Source organism: Xenopus tropicalis, chromosome 7, assembly GCF_000004195.4.
Source record: "Xenopus tropicalis strain Nigerian chromosome 7, UCB_Xtro_10.0, whole genome shotgun sequence".
Taxonomy (NCBI): domain Eukaryota; kingdom Metazoa; phylum Chordata; class Amphibia; order Anura; family Pipidae; genus Xenopus; species Xenopus tropicalis.
Window position 1 is genome coordinate 104,249,445 of NC_030683.2, and position 23,503 is coordinate 104,272,947.

General features: G+C 41.5%; 1 protein-coding gene across 7 annotated transcripts in view; it reads left to right on the forward strand.

Annotated features, from left to right (window-relative positions):
- Positions 1 to 20,436, forward strand: part of LOC100493774 (myosin-10) — a 114,226-nt gene extending 93,790 nt beyond the window's left edge. For 5 of the 7 annotated variants that reach the window (XM_012967418.2, XM_004916218.4, XM_012967417.3 and 2 more), the window contains 19 exons: positions 447 to 570; positions 1,263 to 1,434; positions 1,829 to 2,041; positions 2,185 to 2,329; positions 3,356 to 3,562; positions 4,023 to 4,127; positions 4,296 to 4,448; positions 4,866 to 5,114; positions 6,226 to 6,438; positions 6,548 to 6,760; positions 6,847 to 7,008; positions 8,055 to 8,183; positions 8,840 to 8,928; positions 9,295 to 9,418; positions 9,670 to 9,878; positions 10,414 to 10,522; positions 10,645 to 10,817; positions 13,007 to 13,030; positions 17,823 to 20,436. In XM_012967418.2, the coding sequence (XP_012822872.2) occupies positions 447 to 570; positions 1,263 to 1,434; positions 1,829 to 2,041; positions 2,185 to 2,329; positions 3,356 to 3,562; positions 4,023 to 4,127; positions 4,296 to 4,448; positions 4,866 to 5,114; positions 6,226 to 6,438; positions 6,548 to 6,760; positions 6,847 to 7,008; positions 8,055 to 8,183; positions 8,840 to 8,928; positions 9,295 to 9,418; positions 9,670 to 9,878; positions 10,414 to 10,522; positions 10,645 to 10,817; positions 13,007 to 13,030; positions 17,823 to 17,961 (2,952 nt within the window). In that variant the 3' untranslated portion in view covers positions 17,962 to 20,436. The remainder of the gene's footprint in view (positions 1 to 446; positions 571 to 1,262; positions 1,435 to 1,828; positions 2,042 to 2,184; positions 2,330 to 3,355; positions 3,563 to 4,022; positions 4,128 to 4,295; positions 4,449 to 4,865; positions 5,115 to 6,225; positions 6,439 to 6,547; positions 6,761 to 6,846; positions 7,009 to 8,054; positions 8,184 to 8,839; positions 8,929 to 9,294; positions 9,419 to 9,669; positions 9,879 to 10,413; positions 10,523 to 10,644; positions 10,818 to 13,006; positions 13,031 to 17,822) is intronic. The other 2 variants (XM_018095487.2, XM_031905589.1) reach the window with 1 other exon arrangement.
- The last annotated feature ends 3,067 nt before the right edge of the window (positions 20,437 to 23,503 follow it).

Sequence of the window (23,503 nt, forward strand, 5' to 3'; positions counted from 1 at the left end):
ATGGCATTAGCTGTTCAGTGAGAACTATAAACACATTTCCTGTATTCCGAACAAGGGGAGTTTGTTATGGGGACCCCTGCAGGGACGACCCATTTCAAAAAAGTCTCTGGAATGTCCATCATTTAAATAAAGATAATAAATACACATTTCCTTTTTTTTCTTTTATGTGCTATGAGTGCTATGATAGCATATGAATATACTGGGGGTCTTTGCACTCAGTTTACATAATCATACCTACTTATATAGACACACTAACAATTTTTAAGTATCATAGTCTGCATACGTCTACCATAAAGTAATTTATAAAGATCTGGTATAGCATATATATGAACTACAGATCCCAGCATTCTGAGCCAGCCACAATCTCTTTCATGGGTCTGAAGTGTGCAAAAGTGCCACAGATTGATTTCCATTATGGATAACTGTCTGCCCTTTAAATTCAACAGGAGAGGAAACTGCTGGATGACCGCATTGGTGAATTCACTTCAACTATGGCTGAAGAAGAGGAGAAAGTGAAGAGCTTGAATAAATTGCGTAACAAATACGAAGCCGTCATTGCTGACCTGGAAGGTGGGAACAAATACAAATAATATATACTTCTGGGATAATTATTTTCTTCAGTTTTTGGGTTCATAAAAACCAGTGTCAGAAAATGTGAGGGAGATCTTAATTTTTTTATATCTCCTTGCCTTAGGGTGCTGTGGATGCTTGCATTCATGGTTTAGCAGGGGCTTCAAAGCCACAGTTTATAGATCCCTGCTGTAGAGGTTAAAGCGTCATGTTATTACATATCGTCAGTGGCATGAAGAACTGCGGGTGGGTGGGATTGGTTTTCTACATATATTACAAGTTCTGTTCTTTATTGAATTCTTCAGACAGCAGATAGTAAAACAGCACAGCATGGGTATAGAAACTCCAGTAATTCTATCAGTATGATATATAAACTAGGTCTATGTGCAAAGCCGAATGTCAGTTTTTTTGGCCACGGTTTATGTCTTATTTATGTCTCTTTATGTGACTTTAAAGGGTAAATATTCTTCTTTAACCAGTGATGCCCCATGCCCTCCAGAGGTTGCTGATCTACAAAAGCCAGCCTTCCTGGCAGCTAGTGCTGTTGGAGACTAAGTTGTAGTAAATAACAGCTGATAGGCTGTAGAAAGCCACACAATAAACCCAAAATTGTTTTGCTAAGAAAATAACAGTTTATATAGAAATCTCCTATTTTCTATAGCAGTGAATTTGTTTTTCCACATCATTTTCAGATCGTCTTAAAAAGGAAGAAAAGGGAAGGCAAGAGATGGAGAAGATGAAGAGGAAGCTGGATGGTGAAACCACTGATTTACAGGATCAGCTGCTAGAGCTGCAGCAGCAGATAGAGGAACTAAAGCAACAGCTGGCTCGTAAGGAAGAAGAACTCCAAGCTGCTCTTGCAAGGTATTTAACGCATGACATAGGGGTATGTCATCTCTGTATTAAAAAAAAATATATTGGTTCAAACACAAGCAAACATCATTGATCTTTGAACAAGATTGTGACGCTGTAGGCACAACACTGATTGCTGCTGTACTCTTTCCTTCCCATAGATATGCATGATTAGATGTCATACACAATATCTGTTCATTCATTAAACAGCAATAGTACAGCAGTGTTAACAGAGGCAGATTGACTCACTGGTGGTAATTTTGTGAACCTTGCTACAGCCATTTGTCAAGGCCACGATAGGGAAACACAAAATGCCCTTCCTAAACAACCTAATTTCTTTTGGTGGCTGTCCTCTATATAATACTATATATATAATGACATTTATTTGTGAAATTTCTGGTCCTAGAGTTGATGATGAAGTAGGACAAAAGAACAATTTGCTCAAACAACTTCGAGACTTGCAGTCACAGCTCGCTGAGTTACATGAAGATCTAGAGTCAGAGAAGGCTGCACGAGCAAAGGCAGAAAAGCAGCGTCGGGACCTTGGTGAGGAGTTGGAGGCCCTGAAAACAGAGCTGGAAGACACTCTCGACTCCACTGCTGCACAGCAAGAGCTCAGGTAAAATAAGGCAAATAGATTAGCTTTTGTGGTCAAGCTTTTCTTAGCCTACCTTACCTCATAACAAGGTTGTGAAACCCTAAATGTTATGGTCATTCAGCTCTTGCATGGGTCATCTTAATTTAACTGTGCTTTCTCCTCAGAGCCAAAAGGGAACAAGAGGTGACAGACCTGAAGAAAACAATAGAGGAAGACGTAAAAGTTCGAGATGCCCAAGTAACAGAAATGCGCCAGCGACACAACCAAGTGGTGGAAGAGATCTCTGAACAGCTGGAGCAGGCACGAAGGGTAGGTTGCTTTAATCTAACAATATGGAATTAAAATATTTCCATCTTTCACTACATGGTAAGTTATACACACTCACAAACTCAGCTAGACCTTGTGCCCCTTTCTACTCAAGAGCACTGCTGCTTATTATATGAAATATAAATTTACTTATTTTTCTTCTGTTGCTTTTGTTTGTGGTGTGACCATAATCCCATAGAGTCTGGTCGTTTCTTTAAATATTAAACTTGGTAGTGCTGCAAAATTATACTTTTCTTCATAAACAAACCTACTAAACTAGTATATGGGGTTGGGGTATAGGTCTGGGCATGTGTGTACATAAAATTCCATCCCAACATATTTGTTTTTGGTGACATTCTTAGTATGTTTCATGTGCTAAAATTGAAAATGCTAAAATTGAAAATGCAAGACTTTGCTAATAACAAGGAATCTTTGCTCAAGCTACCTGTTCCCAGTCAGGCATACCAGGAGGTTAAGCAAGGCTTTAAGTCATACTGATACTAAAAAAATAATCTTTAAAATGAATGTACAATAAAAGTTTTCTATATATTATGTTGGTTGGTTTTCACTGATAAGGCTGCTTCATAAGTAATTGTTACTTGAAGTTCCTAAGCCTGACTGTCCCTTCTTAATCTGTCAGTTATAGCTTCTAATGCTTATGGCCTACTGCAGCACAAATATGGCAGCCCCCTCATAGAGCAACATGGGGGTCAAATAGGTAATGTAAAAGCATTGGGCAAGACTTTTATGGAAAAATTGTAAATAGCATGCAAAGACAATGTTATGATCGATATAAAAAGTTTCTGGTGTCAGTATCTCTTTAAGGGCAACACTGGTACAAATAGGGAAGTGTACGTAATGTAAAAAGGCCCAGATACTTTTTTAAGCAGTCATACTTTGTCCATAATGAATTTAGTTAATACCTGTTGAGTTTTGCTTTCCCTAACTAACCTATTTCTAAATTCAATGTGTACAGCTCCTTTGCTAATTTATTGATTGTGTGTAATTGTGCTTGTTCTCTGTACTCAGTTCAAGGGGAATCTGGAGAAGGTAAAGCAGACCCTGGAGAGTGAGAACACTGACCTCATTAAGGAAGTCAAGAATCTTCAAGCAGCTAAACAGGATTCAGAACAACGCAGGAAGAAGCTGGAGCAGCAGGTGTCGGAATTTCAGATCCGCACCAACGAAAGTGAAAAGGTCAAGTTCGAACTGGCGGAGAAACTGCAGAAACTGCAGGTAATTATAGCGGACAAGCATTTAGATGCTCCGTAGACTTCTGATATAATAAGGAGTGAAAAAGGCCTCACCAGTTTCTGTTGTACCACACCCCTGAGAGTTGTAATTGAACATCAGGTGGTGGGTCAGAGAATAAACTCCCTGATTTTTATAACTTCATGTTATTCTCAAAATATGAGAGCTTTTAGGCTTACATGAACAGAACTGGGCCCCTGGATTGAGCTTTAACTACAAGGTCTGTTGTGTTCCCCACTGGATAACTTATTATGCTACTAATGTAGCTAGAGGTATCCCAAACTGATATTTAACCTGCTTCAGATGGTTATCTGTGCAGTTGTTTTCTTGCATTCCTTAGTGTGAGATGGAAAAACTCAATACCTTTAACTTTCTACTTCTTTATTCAGTCCAACATTAACACAAGAACCATTCTGAAATACTCTGTGTATATCTGTAATTTCAGGCTGAATTAGATGGTGTATCGGGCGCCCTTGGATCAACAGAAGGCAAGTCAATCAAACTAACCAAAGACTTGTCAACAGTGCAGTCCCAACTGCAGGATACCCAGGTAACCCATTATAAGATTAACATTAATCCTATTACCTTGATAGCCTACTGTACATTACACAAGGTCACTTCTATCATTTTCTTTTTTAACTTACATATGTAATTTATGCTTTTGACTGTGGAATCAGCTATGGACCGCATATGATTTTGACTGTGGTTGTAATTGCAGGAGTTGCTTCAGGAGGAAACAAGACAAAAGTTGAATTTTAGCTCTCGAGTTAGGCAGCTGGAGGAGGAAAAGAATAACCTTATGGAGAACCTAGAGGAAGAGGAATCTGCTAAGGCCCAGCTAAGCCGCCAGTTACAGGCTTTGCAACAACAGGTTACAAATCTACATTTTCTTTTAGATTAATATATCCTTTATAAAAGGCAGGCCAGAATTATGGCCATTTAGTTATTCTGAATTATAGCTCACAGCATTCTCAGCAAGACATATTGTTTCTTCTACTGCCATGTAACTGAAGAAGTCCCAAGCTGGACTTGGCTCTCTTACTATTGAGTGCTATTCTGATATCTACTGGGTGCTGCTGTCTTGCTACTTTCCCATTGTTCTGATTGATCAGCTGCTGGGGGGAAGGGAGGGGTTGATATCACTCTAATTTGCACCCTGAGAAATGAAGAATATGACTAGCCCCATGTGAAATTTGCATTTTTGATGTGTTTTGAAAAAAAACATGTTTTCCAATGGCAGTATCCCTTTAAATAACCTCCAAGTTGATATCTTTCATCCTCCCTGCAGCTTCTCGAGTCTAAGAAGAGGATGGAGGACCAGGGTGGTATGGTGGAGGCTATGGAGGAAGCCAAGAAGAAATCATATAAAGAATTAGAGTTCCTCCAGCAACGCTTTGACGAGAAACATCAAATAAACGATAAGCTAGAGAAGACAAGAAACCGCTTACAGCAGGAGCTGGATGACTTGATGGTGGATTTGGACCATCAACGGCAAATAGTCTCCAATCTGGAGAAAAAGCAGAAGAAGTTTGACCAGGTGCTTTGACTAGGATGCCTTATTTTTTTTTTGTAGCTAAACAGAGATCTGCATTATGCAGTAGTATAATACCCATATTCAGTTTGTTTGGTTTTTGGCATTTTGATGATATTAAGTTGATATAGTTAGACATGCCAAGGAGTGATTTATCACATGGCCGATTCTGCTCTTCAACATATTTACGATGGTTTTAAATGTATTTGTAAATGTAATCCCAGCTTAAAGCAGTGTTTGTTTATCCTGGTCTGTTTTCTGGGTCTGACCTCTCAAAACAGTGTAACAGGAGTCAGTGTATTGACCAACTTTATTTATAACTACAAAACCATTGAGCATTTGCAATTATTGTATATTGTGAAGTTGCTCAGAATTGCAGTTTTTCTCACTGCACAAAATGGAGCACCACTTTAAATGATCTGACTGACTCCAGCATTAAATCAGAGGAAAATAAGAATTCCCATTCAGCTTACACAATCCCCAAACTGTATCATGGATCTGATACAGCTTTACTTTTTGTGCAGAAAAACAAATAATAAATATACAAGGGAGGCCATCGGGCCCTATTTCTCTGTTATGTACTGTGTCTAAATGGCATTAATGGTGTTGTCGTCATCTTTCTAAATTCATAAGACAAATCAAGACAGAAATCATTTTTGCCAGTGTATAAAACACATGTTGTAAAACTATAGGGAAAAATTTGCCTGTGGGCAGGAACCCTGAGCAACCAATCAGTGACTGGATTTTTTCAGTCTGGTAAAGCAATGAATGCAACAATTTAATTGGTTATTAAGTGACCTCCATTAATATATGAAATCCATATGACAAAAATTTCTGAAGTATGCTACACACATACCTGCTCTTAGCCCTGCCCTCTCATTATAGTCTTCGACACACACATACTTTATGCAAATCATACTCTGGGCTGCATAGTTTAATAACCAAGTGCCATCATTAGCCTGGGGGAAAAGATCCTCTAACACAAAAGAGGAAATTTAAGTGATTATAACTACATTAGAAGCAACCTTAGTTTCCCATAATCCACTGTGAAAAGTAAAAATCTCTGTGGAAAATACTTTACATATATATGACTCTGTTGATCTCTTATTCTTTGTAGATGCTAGCTGAAGAGAAAAACATCTCTGCACGTTATGGAGAAGAGCGAGATCGTGCTGAGGCCGAGGCTCGTGAGAAGGAAACAAAGGCCCTGTCTCTAAGTCGGGCCCTGGAAGAGGCCATTGACCTAAAAGATGAGCTGGACAGGCAGAACAAGCAATTAAGAGCAGAGATGGATGATCTAGTTAGCTCCAAAGATGATGTTGGCAAGAATGTAAGAAAATTTATGGTTTTATTTGAGGTGTTTTCAGTCAGTTGTCACCATAAAGTAGCTGGGAAACATGGTAAAAATTACAATATTAATATATAGATTTTTATTTTAGGTTCATGAGCTGGAAAGGTCTAAACGGGCCTTGGAACAGCAAGTTCAGGAAATGAAGACCCAGATTGAGGAACTGGAGGATGAGCTACAGGCCATTGAAGATGGCAAACTTCGCTTGGAGGTCAATATGCAAGCAATGAAAGCTCAGTTTGAAAGAGACCTCCAAAACCGAGATGATTCCAATGATGAAAAGAAGAAGCTGCTCTTCAAACAGGTGTGTTGTTGAAATACCTGGAATTGAGAGAAGTTAAGGGAACCCTGTATGAATAGAACATTTCATTGTGGCCTCCTTTTGTGTAGGTACGAGAGATGGAAGTGGAGTTGGAAGAGGAAAGGAAACAGAAATCCCAGATTCTTGCTGCCAAGAAAAAGCTTGAAATGGATCTACAGGATATGGAAAGCCAGATGGACTCTGCTAACAAAGGTCGGGATGAAGCTGTTAAACAGCTGAAAAAACTACAGGTAAGGAAATTTATGATTAAAAACAATATGTAATATTGAATAAAGTATTAAATGTTTGGGGGGGGGGCTGGAGTCATTCTCTTTAACTAAAAACCCTATAGTTTATTTATTATTATTATTTGTACACTATAGACTGAAAATGTAGCACAGTATTACAATTGTTTTGCGAGAAATTTTCACTTAATGAATAAAAAGGGTTTTGTTGCTTATCCAACTTGTAATGTAATGTGAATCTAAATTGATTACTAAATAGCATTGCATGTATTATAGCTGTTACATGCTACTTCTTGGTTAAGCTTTAGTTCTTCTTCAAATATAAACATCAGATGTTACAACAAATGAAACAGCACTATTTAAAGGGAAATAGGGGGTCCCCCATCTTCGTCTTCGTTAGTTACATAGCAGTTGAAATCCCCATATGTATGTATGTATGTATGTATGTATGTATATCTTTATTTATAAAGAGCTACTTATGTACGCAGCGCTGTACAGTAGAATACATTAATACAAACGGGGTTATTAAGATAATAATAGATAAATACAAAGTATAACAATAAATACAGATAAATACAAGATACAGTTGCGATAAATTTAGACTCAAACACACACGAGGATGGAGTTCCCTGCCCCGTAGAGCTTAAAATGTACATGTATATATCCATATATATATATATGTAATTATATATCCATATAATTGTTGTACAAAATAAAGACCCATAGCACTATGTATATATTGCAAGAATATATTTCATCCTGCTCCATAAGTAAATTCCATAACATTGTGCATAAATTCTAAAATACAGTTGAAATACTGTATATTTATTTAGGAATAGCTAACTGTCAGACTTCCAGCTTCTGGTGAACTCTAACAACCTGTGCCTGATTTCATGGTTCTTTTTTCACAAGTTGGGGCTTGCATTGCCCTTATTTGTCTGACCCAGTGTGTGGTCTTGCAGAGCAGTATTTTCTTGTCATCTACTACATGGTCATCGCTGTTCTTTAAAAAAATCAAATGATACAAACTGTCTCTGGGGTTTGTTTTGCAGCTCCAGTTCAAAGAAGTGTGGCGTGAAGTGGAGGAGACCAGGGCAGCACGAGATGAGATCTTTGTTCAGTCTAGGGATAATGAGAAGAAACTGAAGAGCCTGGAGGCTGAACTGCTTCAACTACAAGAGGTCTGTTTTCTTATAGACAGCGCAGCAGAAGGAATGACTATGCCTTCTTCTGAGAAAAAATTTGAATGTGTTCCCCACTGGAAATTACAGTTGAAGCCCACATGGAGACCTTTTCCCTTGGACCGAGTCTTGTTTGACCCTCCAGAGAAGCTGATATTCTGGACAGCAATTTCATGTATATAGTGCCAAATGCAAAATTTTTATACTGCTCCACAGTGTTAAAAAGGATAGGCTGATGAGAATTTGTAGGCTTGGGTCTACCACATCCACTGATAACCCAGCCAAGCCTGTGGCAGACTGAGGTGTGGGGTTCATGACAAAACATAAAAACGCAGCTCTGCAGTAGCACTGTACCTTGCCATTCCTCAATTCTCATCTCTCCTGTAATGCTAACTTTGCTGTCAGTTCCCCTTTTAATGTTTAAGCAAAGATTTTTTAACATACCTGTAAATCTCTATCAAATGTCAGGGCAATAATATGCCACATTCTGCTATGCTGCTTTAAAAGGCTTGTGCTGTGGACTTTATTAAAGACAATTATGAAATTCTGGCTGGGTAGAAACCCCATTGACAAGTCTCCTGCAGTGATACATCTGTTATACTATGAAAGCGGCATAGTGTATCCTAGTGCTTATTATTGGGCTTCTTTTGTTACAGGACCTGGCAGCCGCCGAACGTGCAAAGAGACAAGCTCAGCAGGAGAGAGACGACCTGGCAGATGAGCTGTCCAATGGAGTCAGTGGCAAGTAAGGAGGCCCTTAGCAATCCAACAAAATACTTGCCTTGGAAAATAGCAGCCATCTCTAGCTCCTTGGATTGCACTACTGCTCCTATACTTCTTATTCACATGTACAATAGCAATCTCTTAGTTTAGTGACTTTATAAATATTTTTCATTTTTTTTCATTGAAACAGAGAATTAAGGTTAGGACATTGTGTGCACAGATTGATATATATATATATATATATATATATATATAGCCTTATTCAATTCAAGCATCTTGCAGTTCCAGCTCTTTTATAGAGGGTAACAGTGGCTGTATATATGCCCTAGTGTATTGTAGCATTCATATAAAATGTTCAGAGACTTAGCAGCACATTTGCCATCTGCAGATCGGCCCTGCTGGATGAGAAGAGAGCCCTGGAGATGCGTATCTCTCAGCTGGAAGAGGAGCTGGATGAAGAGCAGAGTAATACAGAGCTTATTAATGACAGATACAGGAAATTAACTTTGCAGGTAAAAGAGGGGTGCTCTTAAAAAGAACATGTTCAATATATGCAGCAACTGTTTTATGATTCATTACACAGCTAATGTACATATGTATATGTATACTATATACTGTATGTATATGGGTAATCTGCGGCATTAGCACAGACAGTGATATTAGAGTTATTAAATAAGGCTCTGAATAAGGGCATCTTCCATATTAAAATACTTTGTGTGATTCCTTATCTTGATACTCAGCACTGCTTCATTGTTGTCAATAGGTGGAGACAATAACCACTGAGCTCTCAGCCGAGCGAAGCTTTTCTCAGAAGGCAGAGAATGCCCGTCAACAAATGGAGAGGCAGAATAAAGAACTTAAGGTGAAACTGAATGAGATGGATTCCACCATGAGGTCGAAGTACAAGATCACCATCGCCTCTCTTGAGGCCAAGATTAGCCAGCTGGAAGAGCAGATGGAGCAGGAGTCTAAGTGAGTCTAAATTTTAGCAGCTGTCATTGCCGTAGAGCCTGAAATGCAACATGGGCCCTGACATGTTTTCCACATAATTCATTCCTTTTAAAAACTGAATATGGCAAATGGAGCAGAACTTTTGTCATACTCTGCAAGTGGGTAGCTAAAACTTCATGTATGGTTCATTTAAATACAATGGGCAGATTTTCACATGGGCAGTTACCCATGGCAACCAACCTTTTTTATGTTATTCATTTTCTTGCAGCTCACTGAACAAAGCTAATTGCTAATAAATTTGCATAGTGTTAGAAACTGAACCACTGTGAATTTAGTAGATGATGAATTACAGACTATTCTTTGCTAGAGGAAGAGAAAATTCAATTTAAGCAGTTTAGACCCAAAATTTAGTACCTATGTATTTTGGGTTTGGTCACCTTGATTTTGGCAAGTGATTTCCCAACTTAATTTGGCTACCCTAAGAAAAAAGTTTGAAAATTCTACCTAAGCTGTTGTGCATTCTTTAAATGAGCATTAATGTTATACCTTGAAACAGGGAACGTATCATAGCCAATAAGCTGGTCCGACGTGCTGAAAAGCGGCTTAAGGAGGTGCTGCTGCAGGTGGAAGAGGAAAGACGGAATGCAGATCAGTTCAAGGAGCAGGTATTGTCTGGTTTATGAAACAGCAACAACATTTCTTATTGAACCTGACAAAATCAGCTTTGTGATATAACAGTAGAAAACTCATATTGTACAAAAGCCTTTGACACACTGTCTGTCTGTAGCTGGAGAAGGCAAATATACGCATGAAGCAGCTGAAGCGCCAATTGGAGGAGGCCGAGGAAGAGGCTTCACGCGCCAACTCCAACCGCCGCCGGCTGCAGAGAGAGCTGGAAGATGTGACTGAATCAGCAGAGTCCATGAACCGAGAAGTGACCACCCTGAGAAGCAGGCTTAGGTATGCTGGCTGGGGTTCTGCAAATTACTTTATACAACTTTACTTTTGATAAAATATGCTCTGGGGCAACATGAAGGTTTTAATAACCATGGCCATACACAGGCAGATTTAAGCTGCCAATTGAAGTCTTTCAGACAATTCGTCAGCTTATCTGCCAGTGTATGGGGTCCCCCGATGGGCCTCCCCAATTGATATCTGGCTGAAAATTGGCCAGGTGTCAATCAGGCAGGTTTGATTTTCCTGTTCGACCATGGACCGCATTGGCTCAATAATGAGGCCCTTGGTCTGACATCTCCTATGCCCGTTGATATTAGGTGGGCATATTGGGACAAGATCCACTCGTTTGGTGAAAAACTGAAAATTCTCCCTCTCCTCTCTAACTGGGTAAGAAACTTGAAAAAAAGGATCATTTATGACCCTGGGGGGCACAAGAGCACTGAGCGGTGTGCTTTTCTGCACCTCTGTGCTTATTTGGGAAGGAACTTTAGCCCTCCTGCGCACAGAGCGTGTGGCGTGTGACAAACACAGCGTCAGTACACACAGCTAGCTCTGTCCTTACCATCTGCCTCAGAGTGATGCGCATGGTGGGGGCAGCAGGGGAGACACCAACTTCCCTCTCCCCGCCCCTTTTGAACAAGTGCAGCCTATCACAATCTGTATCCCAGTCAAAGAGCAGTCCTCCGAAACAAAGCAGCTATTTGCACAATGGCCCACACAATGGGCAAAATGCAATAATCTGGCCAATGTAGCCCTCAGTTCTTTTCAAGAAAGATATCCCTAGTTGATACAACATAACTCCAAACCATCTTGACTGAATTCATGTGTCAACACCCCCTCAACAAAAAATGTATAAATTCTTCATTGTTTTTAGACTGTAGGTTAGCCATGTATTTGTATTTACATTTTAAAAAATTTCACCATTAACCAACTTTTAGTATTACCAATTGTTCCAGCTAAAACATGCACAAATGGAATTGATGTTGCTAATGCACATGGAGGTTATTTTAACTTTTGACCAAAAACTGACAGTTAATTTTGTTGATCGTGGAAATTTACTGCTCATTGTTACAAACACTGGCTGAAGGATCTTATGCAGGGAGCAGTTTGCTTCTCCGTATGCTCTTTCACTGATTCATGTTTTAAGTGTTGGAACTGATTTATTTCATGAATTTATTGAATGCCCTGAAGTAGATTCAGTATCCTCCCATCATCCATTAATTGCTTGGGGGTTCCTCTTCTTTACTGAATTCAGCAACCGTACTGTTAGAGGCCAGAGGGGCAACATCTAGGACACTTAAGGTGGCCATACACGCACCGATAATATCGTACGAAACCTCGTTTCGTACGATATTCGGTGCGTGTATGGTATGTCGGCGAGTCGACCGATATCGCAGGAACCTGCTGATATCGGCCGACTCACTGATCGGACCAGTTGGAAAATTTTGATCGGGCGCCATAGAAGGCGCCTGATCAAAATCTCCCTTCAGAGCTGAATCGGCAGAAGGAGGTAGAAATCCTATTGTTTCTACCTCCTTACCTGCCGATTCAGCCCTGAATGGTGTGTGGCACATCTGACGATGTTTCGTGCGACCGATGGTCACACGAAACATCGTCAGATCGCCACGTGTATGGCCACCTTAAGTGGTAGAAGTGACTACCTGCATCTAATCTGGCACAATGCAGTGTATTCTACCACTGCAGCCTGACTAAAATGCATTTAATTTACCCTCAGTTAACCCTTAGCTCAGTTGCTATCTCGCGAATTATGACCATTATGCTTATCTATAGGATAGAAGAGAAATGAGTTAACAGTTTATTACTAGCACTTTTGGCAGGGGATATCTGAAAGAAAAATAATCCTAATTTATAGGCAGGGGTTATATTTCATTTATTTAATAAAAGGTACATTGTGAAAGCTTGCTGTGATCAAAGATGTGCCTTATAACATTCTTATGACATTCTTCACACTAACTAACTGCTACAACAGTCTCTTTACTACATTTTTGACAGCAGAGCTGCTCTTCTCTACAGATCTATGAGGAGTGCCTTGGTTGCCTCACTGACTGCAGTAGCTTCCATATAAGTAGTAATGGAACTAATTTTGGGAAACATTTTTATTGGGATTGTACTGCAGTGATTATTGTATGATTTTGCTAATACTGTTCCTCCTTTCCTCAATCTTAAAACAGCAAATTAGAGCGTCAGCAACGCAAGTACGTTTCTGTGCATGAACCTGTGTGCAGTTTGATATAATCTGTTCCGAGCCCTGCATTTCTGCTCCCATGCTCTGACCCCCCCTGCCCAGAATGCTCTGCAGTGCAGTGTTTAGCATCGAGTGGAATACTGCTAGGAACACACATGCTTTACTGAGGCAATCATTTGGTTTAAATAAATGTTATATTGCTGTTATAATCCTTTTATCATTTAAAAAAATTGATATATAAATATAAAACAGATCAGGTCAAGAACAGTAACGATACTCATTTAGTGGAAACAAATAGCAAACATATAGTGGAGCACCATATAATGCTACTTATTGACTAGCTTAGTGCTCATTGGCCACAAAACAATGCCACGCCCCCCTTTATTGATATGTAGATAGGAATTGGCACATACACCTTGAGATGCACATAAATATTCTCTTGTATCTCAGCATAGTAGGACATTAAACTATATCTTAAATAGATATGGGCTTTGCAATCTGGAAACCGGTTATCCAGAATGGGAAGGCCATCTCCCATAGACTCTATTGTAATCAACAAGTTCACGTTTTTAAACAATCCTATTGGGTTTCTTTAATGTTCAAATGTTTTTTTAGTAGCCTTAAAATATGGAGTTATAAATAATGGAAGTATTTTGGATAACAGGTCCTATATCTGTAGTTATATAGTGTGGTTGCACCGGGCCCCCCTACTAAAAAAATTCACAAAAGGGAGCCCAGCAGGACCAGTCCCTCCTCCCCTGCCCAGCCCCCACCTCAGTCCTCTCGTGAGGCAGAAGAAGAGTCTGGGAGGGGGCACCACAGTACAGAAGACTCCCTGGTCTGCTGTATAGATACTTACATCACTGTCCCCTCATTTTGAATAGTGTTGGTCTATAAAGCGGATCTAATTGCTGTGTAATGCTTGATTCTCTGGCCCTATGACTTTGCTATGGTGAGTTTGAAGTCTAACTAACCTTTCTGTAGTTTGCTATATGCTAATTTGGTGAGGTTGCCAAACAGATGGATCTTTGCCCACCCAGTTGTTTGGCTAAATTGGCCCAGTCTTATGCTTTGGCCCCTGGGCCAATGATCATATTGCATAGAAGCCCTGTGCAGATGTCTCTGAAGATCATCTTAACTGAGGGGCTTTCCAGCTAGGCTGATCAGTATCCGAATAAAGTAGCCAATGAGAGCCCCTGCTGGCCAATTTAAGGCTGAGGGAGAATTACTGTATGACAAACTGTTAACTGTACACCCACAAGCTTTGCCTATGCTTGAATTATACATGTTACTCAGGCATAGGCAACACTGGGAACTAGAGTAGGCACTAGAGTAAATGCACAAGCCCTGGGGTGGCATCCTGGGCATGCTGAGGGATGAAGCCTGCTGTGGTGTCATTAACATGGCAAAGGCTTCCTATCTGGCTAGCTTAGACATATTTGCTTAAACAAGTATTGTGCAGACTCTCACATAGTTTAATGTGTATGTAAAAGCTGAAGAACTGCAAGTAATTGGTGAATATATCTATACTATATGTCTGTATAGCTATCCATAATAAGTTACAGGAGGCCACCCAGCTAGCCTATGGCTTTGTATCACCATCACATAACAATTACTCATTTATCTTGTCTTCTTGGCCTTTCTGTTTATTGTCCTAGTACGCCCACGGCCATATAACTTACAGTCTCTATAAATAGACATTATGGCTGTGGCCCACAACAGCCGCTCATTCTCACACCTATAACAGGAACTTTTGTACCATTTCTTGGTACATAAACATTTCCTTTAACTTGCAAACTCACTGGAACTACAGAGCAGTTTATAACATCCATGTGCTGCTGTAGGTACTGGCCGTCGCCTTCAGAAACTGATATTTGGCTGAATGCTCTCACCATCTCCACTGCTTTAAAGATGCAATCTTCCAAATAGAATTTGTATTGTAGATGGTATTATATCATTTCAAGAGTTAGATTTGGGCTATATACATTGGTAGGAAAAACCTTACAACTTTTGCTGAACTACGACTCCCATCAGCCTTGGCAAAGCGGAGTATATCTAGATTCAAAAATAGTAATTGTGCTTCTGAAAACTATAAGGCTCAAGGGTACTACAGGGACTATTTTGCCTAAGAAAGGACTGCATCTTTAAAGACTGGGAAACTAACCAACATTTTGTAGCACTGCCAGATCCCAGCAGTGTCTCTCCATCTGTTGTTGCACTACAGCTCCCAGCATTCTTGTTTGAGTTGTAGCCCAGAAACACCCGGAGAGGCACCATTTGGACATTCCTGTGTAGTGCTTTGAACTGATAGTGGAAGTTTGAATAAAAATTATCCTAAGGTAGGTTGAAGACAGTAGTAACATGAGTAAATGCAGTAAATTGCTTTTAGATGTTTTAAAGTATTTACAGTTCACTGGTGATAAGAAAAAAGCAAAGATCAAACCCATATATTAAAGCAAATACATGTATTAAAACATAGGATTCAGCTAATTTCTGGTAGCTAAGGTGCGTGGACTTAGCAACCAGACAGTAGGCTGTGTCCCACAGCAGAGGAGAACGCTAAATAGATCTACTGTCTACGACTTACTTAAACATAATCTTTAGGCAAACTTACCCTTTGCGCTACTTATCAATTTTTCCTTCTCTTTCACCTTCGTGTGCCCTTTAATCTCTGACTTCCAAGTATCGTTGTACTAAGCATGCAAACAGCGGCGGCTGTGTCTGCTCGCACTGTGCCCTCCCTGTCTTCGGCCTGACTCAGCCGTGCCTCCCCATAACCAGCGTGCCCCGCAAAGCAAAATAAAAAATACGTCCATGTTTATTACTGTCCAGGTGCTGAGGATGGGCGGCTGCACAAAGGGAGCCCTGTCTCAAGCTGTAGGCTGTTCTGCTTATTGACAGCCCATGGCAGGACCCCTCCTGGGAAGGGCTATTAATGAGATGCCGTTTTGTATAGGGCCCACTGTGCTGAGACCTGCTGACTTATCAATATCCAGCTATCTTGCAAGGAGAGACAGTATTTGTTTAGCTGGATTAACTCTTTCCATCCCTGGCTTTCACATCCCATAAAACATCTCTGAAAGGCTGAAGTGATTCACTGAAGTCAAGCGATATATTCATCATTCATGTGGAGCTGTGTGAACACCTAGAGTACACTCATTTCCTTTAAGCACTTACTGTGTCAACATGTCGGCTTTTGGTGCACATGCGATGGGGCTCCTGGGACCTTAGCTCAACTCCTCCGGTTTGCACACATGTTTGTAACCTAGGGCTGGGCTCAGCTACAGAGCTCTTGGGACCCTCCGCTGCTTTGGCACAGGTGTATATTAGCACATTAGCAAATATACGGCTCTCTCTGTTCATTCCAAATCAAAGAAACCATCAAGTTTGAACTTGGTGGTAGAATTCCCCTCTGTCTCCCTGACAGCCATTGTCATTTCACAGCTCAGCATACCCGATAAAGTCAGAGGACCAGGCCATATCAGACAAATCTACCATATGAAGCACAAAAGCCACAAAGTATTTTCTTTTTGCTGAAAAAAAAACCAGTAACCCATGTCTGAGAGACTTGTTCAAACTGTAATGATTAAAGGGGCAGTTTACCTTTAAGTTAACCTTTAGTTATAGAATGGCCAATTCTTAGTTCTTAGCTTTTCAATTGGTCTTCATTTTTTATTTTGTATAGTTTTTACCTTCTTCTTCTTCTGACTCTTTCCAGCTTCCAAACTGACCCCAGAAGCCATAGAAACAACTGTTATAGTTACTTTGTATTACTTTTCTTTCTGTTCTGGCTTCTACTATTCATATTCCAGTCTCTCATTCAGCACATTCATTTCAGGTGCTGAAATTTCACTGGAGAGCTGCTGAACCAAAAACTAAATAATTCATAATCCACTAATAATAAAAAATGAAGGCCAAATGCAGATTGTCTCAGAATCTCATTCTCTGCATCATACTAAAAGTACATTTTAACTACCCCTTTAATGTAAAAAAGGGCAACTTGATGAGGCTGTGACAACAAATTCATATAGACAACAAGAGATCCTCTGCACTCGCCCATTATCAATATATATAGAACATTAAGACATTCTGTGCATTAAGCTACCAAGAAATGCCCTCCCCTTTAAGCAAAACGGGGATTGTTTGTCCATATATTGCAATATACTTCAGCCTGGCCAACTGCGTCAGTCATCCCCGGTCTGGCCAGTCCTACATTCACTTTATCTGATTCATTAAGGATTCTACTGCTTCTATATACATTTAACAAAGGGACTGCATTTTACCTGCAACTTGCTTGCTTTCAAGATTAAAACCCCCAAATGGTTGGCCTTTTATTGGCCCATAGTGATCACCTGACTGTAGTTGAGAATGATGGGAGCTACAACATGGAGCTGGCCACTACCCCTGTATAAACTATAGCAAAAAAGGGAAAGTTGCGTAGGTGTGACAACAGGATTCATACAAAGACAAGAGATCCTCTGCACTCACCCAATATATATATAAAGACATTCTGTGCTTTAAGCTGCCAAACAAGGGATTGTTTGAAGCAAAACAGGGATTGTTTGCCCATATATATTGCTGGCCCTATTGTTGTGCTGCTCAGTGCTTGTGATGCTCTGTTCCCCTGTGCTCCATTTGAATGAGGATATAATACAGATGTTTGCAGTTACACAGTACATAAAAGCTGCCATATAGTGTAGTCACTGATAAATCCTTAGTAACAGATAGGGGGTATGTGAATGAAAGGGAGACTGAAGTGCATATCACAAACATGTTTTTTATTATTCTATTCCTTTTGCCAGGCGGGCACCTATACAGTTCACCACAAGAACTATCCGCCAGGTGTATCAACTGGAAGCAGTTTCCGACGAGGAACCCGAATCCCACAGCGGAGAACCATCTGCCAACCATCAGCAGCAGCAGCCTCCCCAGGCAGAGTGATGATGGGCAGAAGATGGGAGCGGTGCCGACCTGCCCTCCCTCAAACCCAGCCACAAGCGCTGAAACGGTCCAACACTCTACACAGTGTAGTGACTACCTTGTCTCTTAAAAAAGACATTTGAAAGAGTGACTCAAGAACACTCCACACGAGTGCACTAAATCCTTTGTCTTCTTCTCTCAGCCATGGATCTTACAGAGCACATTATAAGGGATGGACCCCAGTAGTGGCATCAGCACACACTGTACCAGGGCAGAACTACTCCTGCAGGGAAGATGTAGGGCAATGTGCAGTACCCGCACCCCTGACTGCTTGCCATTACCAAACACTATGTGTGTCCATCACTTGCTCCCGAGTGCTTTCTCAGCATCACCACACTCCAGATCCATCACACTGGTCTTGAGCTTTAATCTGTATGGCTGAATTATCCCCACCCCCTGCCCCATATCTACTAAGTGTTAAGATTTCCCATGATCTCAAGCAGATTTTTCCATGTATGTAGAGAATAACAGTCCTTTGTAATCAGAGATTAAACCAAGTCACTACTCCTATGGGCATCTTCTGAGGGCCTCTTGGCTAAATATAGTAGCACTTACAATGTATGTATAACAGTAAAATAATAACCCGCCTTTTATAAACCCAGACACTTAGTTGTTATTAGCGGAAACCATTGATACTGACCCAAATATCACTGAAGAACTGCATTTCATACATTCCCAGAGAGTTATTTTTATATCTATATACCTTAAGCATCATTTTGTTTCCGGTAAGGTCAGAAGCATTCTTGCCATTTTGCACCCAGCTTTACGTGCCAGTGTAGGCTTAGTGGGACATTATTGATGTGATGCCTGCTGTCCTAGGTTCTCATTTGTAAGGAGCAAAGCTAATATGGACCCTTACAATGATGCAAATCTGTAACTTTTTGTAGGATATATAGAATACAAGAGCATTTAACCGTGTGTGTGCCAAAGATGTTGGCAATACGCAGGTGGCAGGTTTTCTACTGTGCTCAGGACATCAAGTCATAAATGCAGTTTGTGCAGCCGTGTAATGGTTGTGTGCCTTTGTTAGAATCCTGATACCCTTTAGGCACAGGGATGGCTTAGCCAGGGCTCTTGAGCCACCATGGCACATAGCACCCACTCAGTGAGCCACAGGCTGCCAGCTTTCGCCTCGGCACCATTTGTCTACACATATCTGTGCATGTCTGGAACAGTGCTTTTTAACAATAGGGAATCTGAGGCAAGTCCAAGAAGCTTGATACGATCAAAGCTCATTTTAATGGAAAACTGAAACTGGATTTATTTTTTAAATGTTTTATTTAATTTTATTGTGTAGCATTTTTTTTCTTTACTGGGGATTATTGAGTTTTCTAGAGTAGGTTTGTCATTTGTGATCCATAACAGCTGGTTTGTTTTTCTTCTGAGTGCGGCTCCCAGCAACCCACCACAAGCCAAGCCTGCGAGTGATGTTGTAGATCAACCACAGATACCAAACCCTTCATGATGTTATTTGTATAAAATGAAACTGTGGGCAATATATCTGACACATGACTGTAGAATGTTCTATTCATGTGAGAGCATCTAAAGCCATTGCTAAACCCAGCAGCGATATGAGAATGGCACATACTGGCAGGGACAGGACATTGTAACGGTGTAGATTTGAGCAAATGATCCGCGTGTCACTATTCCTAGATTCCCCAGAGCTCTTGCATATTGAGTGTTAATGAGATATCTGTGCGCTCAGGCTGTGTAACACTGACGGCATCAGAAAGGCTTGCCCTGGTGCCCAGGGACCTGTATATGTAGAAGGTAGCTGGCAGGCATACTGTGTGTATAAATATGGCCCTGTGTGACTTTCACTCTACTAATCTTCTCTTTCTCTCTTGCTGTCAATGAAATGAAAAAATACATTTTTAAATTTAGGCAGATATTTTTGTCTTTTATTTTTTAATTTGAAAATGTTCTAAAAGAAAACCCAGCTTGATTTACAAATGTGAGCCCAAAGCGCTAAAGTGGACACAAAATTGTGCATATTTGGACACTATTACATAAGCACATACACACACTTAGCAAAATGCTCTGCCCCACAATGCACCTGTTCCATCTGCTCTGATGCATTGCGCAGGCAGCACAGAAGGAAGGGGGCCCTAGGAACGGATGCCTTGAGAACGAGGCACTTCCAGGTGTTCCATGGCACAAGTGGCACGCTAATGTGTAAATCCTGCACAAGTTGTTATGCACACTGTGACACAAATTCTAGTTCAATACACTGCATCTTGGGTAAAAAAAATGATTTGTATCCATTTGACCACTTTGTGTTTGCATTAGTAAATTCTGATTCAGAATTCGTAATTGTGTAACTGACAAAACAGCATAATGCCTTGTCTGAGCATTTGGTCCCTGTAAACACTGAAAGAAACATCTGCTCCTTGAAGGAAATGGTAAATGGCTTTTATTAAATTGTCATTCTAAGAATTGTTTGCTTCTCTGTTACATTTTCATTTTGTGGGGGGGGGGGGGCTTTGGGGAGATTGTTAGTTCCACAAAAAAAGGCCAATTAGCACTTACTAATGTTCTGTGCCATCTTTTCAGTTCACCATTCCCAGAGGCTATTATCCCCCCACTGCTACTATAGGCACCATCTCTCCCTACTATACCTGCTATCCCACAGCCACAGTCCCTTCCCAGAGGCTATTATCCCCCCACTGCTACTATAGGCACCATCTCTCCCTACTATACCTGCTATCCCACAGCCACAGTCCCTTCCCAGAGGCTATTATCCCCCCACTGCTACTATAGGCACCATCTCTCCCTACTATACCTGCTATCCCTATCCTACAGCCACAGTCCCTTCCCAGAGGATATTATCCCCCCACTGCTACTATAGGCACCATCTCTCCCTACTATACCTGCTACCCCACAGCCGCAGTCCCTTCCCAGAGGCTATTATCCCCCCACTGCTACTATAGGCACCATCTCTCCCTACTATACCTGCTATCCCACAGCCACAGTCCCTTCCCAGAGGCTATTATCCCCCCACTGCTACTATAGGCACCATCTCTCCCTACTATACCTGCTATCCCACAGCCACAGTCTCTTCCCAGAGGCTATTATCCCCCTGCTACTATAGGCACCATCTCTCCCTACTATACCTGCTATCCCACAGCCACAGTCCCTTCCCAGAGGCTATTACCCCACTGCTACTATAGGCACCATCTCTCCCTACTATACCTGCTATCCCACAGCCCCAGTCCCTTCCCAGAGGCTATTATCCCACTGCTACTATAGGCACCATCTCTCCCTACTATACCTGCTATCCCACAGCCACAGTCCCTTCCCAGAGGCTATTATCCCCCACTGCTACTATAGGCACCATCTCTCCCTACTATACCTGCTATCCCACAGCCACAGTCCCTTCCCAGAGGCTATTATCCCCCACTGCTACTATAGGCACCATCTCTCCCTACTATGCCTGCTATCCCACAGCCACAGTCCCTTCCCAGAGGCTATTATCCCCCCACTGCTACTATAGGCACCATCTTTCCCTACTATACCTGCTATCCCACAGTCACAGTCCCTTCCCAGAGGCTATTATCCCACTGCTACTATAGGCACCATCTCTCCCTACTATACCTGCTATCCCACAGCCCCAGTCCCATCCCAGAGGCTATTATCCCACTGCTACTATAGGCACCATCTCTCTCTACTATACCTGCTATCCCACAGCCACAGTCCCATCCCAGAGGCTATTATCCCACTGCTACTATAGGCACCATCTCTCCCTACTATACCTGCTATCCCACAGCCACAGTCCCTTCCCAGAGGCTATTATCCCACTGCTACTATAGGCACCATCTCTCCCTACTATACCTGCTATCCCACAGCCACAGTCCCTTCCCAGAGGCTATTATCCCACTGCTACTATAGGCACCATCTCTCCCTACTATACCTGCTATCCTACAGCCACAGTCCCTTCCCAGAGGCTATTATCCCACTGCTACTATAGGCACCATCTCTCCCTACTATACCTACTATCCCACAGCCACAGTCCCTTCCCAGAGGCTATTATCCCCCCACTGCTACTATAGGCACCATCTCTCCCTACTATACCTGCTATCCTACAGCCACAGTCCCTTCCCAGAGGCTATTATCCCACTGCTACTATAGGCACCATCTCTCCCTACTATACCTGCTATCCCACAGCCACAGTCCCTTCCCAGAGGCTATTATCCCCCCACTGCTACTATAGGCACCATCTCTCCCTACTATACCTGCTATCCCACAGCCACAGTCCCTTCCCAGAGGCTATTATCCCACTGCTACTATAGGCACCATCTCTCCCTACTATACCTGCTATCCCACAGCCACAGTCCCATCCCAGAGGCTATTATCCCACTGCTACTATAGGCACCATCTCTCCCTACTATACCTGCTATCCCACAGCCACAGTCCCTTCCCAGAGGCTATTATCCCACTGCTACTATAGGCACCATCTCTCCCTACTATACCTGCTATCCCACAGCCACAGTCCCTTCCCAGAGGCTATTATCCCCCCACTGCTACTATAGGCACCATCTCTCCCTACTATACCTGCTATCCCACAGCCACAGTCCCTTCCCAGAGGCTATTATCCCCCCACTGCTACTATAGGCACCATCTCTCCCTACTATACCTGCTATCCCACAGCCACAGTCCCTTCCCAGAGGCTATTATCCCCCCACTGCTACTATAGGCACCATCTCTCCCTACTATACCTGCTATCCCACAGCCACAGTCCCTTCCCAGAGGCTATTATCCCACTGCACTCTGCTTCCTGCAGCATACTGGGATAATAAATGAAAACCAGAATTTACAGCTATGTATGAATATGAATTGAATATAAATGCTATAAGAATAATGAAGAGCTGCACTTTCTCTGCACCTTACATGAGTGCGAGGCTCACACTGTACATTTCTGTTCTTAGGAAAACATCCATTTGGTTTTGCTATTAAAGAAAAAATGTGGATTCAGCTGAATTCATTTCCTCCCGGGCAAAGCCACAGTATTACAGTAATTCAGAGTTGATAGGGATAGTTGGAAGAGCAATTACTCAACACAATTTTTCAAGAAGTTTTTAATATATAAGTAGGATTTACTTTGTTTTCCTGCAAACGTACACTAAACTAGGGAAACAATGTTTTTAACAGAGACCTTATTTATCTGCAGAGGTGTATGTTTAATGTCAGTTGGAGCTGCCATATTGCATCCTGTGCCGAGGTTGAATAATATTTCATCATTAGAGGCAGTGGGAGAGTGACCCAGTGGGTACGTAAGATAAAGGAATGGCTGGTAACAGAACAGCCCTTGGCTATAGGAATATTTCTACCCCGAGTGTGACGCTGTACACAACTTCTATCGCTCTTTTGGTAAGTAACATGTCTGGTAAAGTGGTCATCTATTGTAACCAATCAGCAATATCCTCAGTCTGCTCCCAAGTCTGACCTATGAATGCAGATAGTTATTTTGGAGTGAATAAACTTGCAATGGGCTTGCAATGAGCAG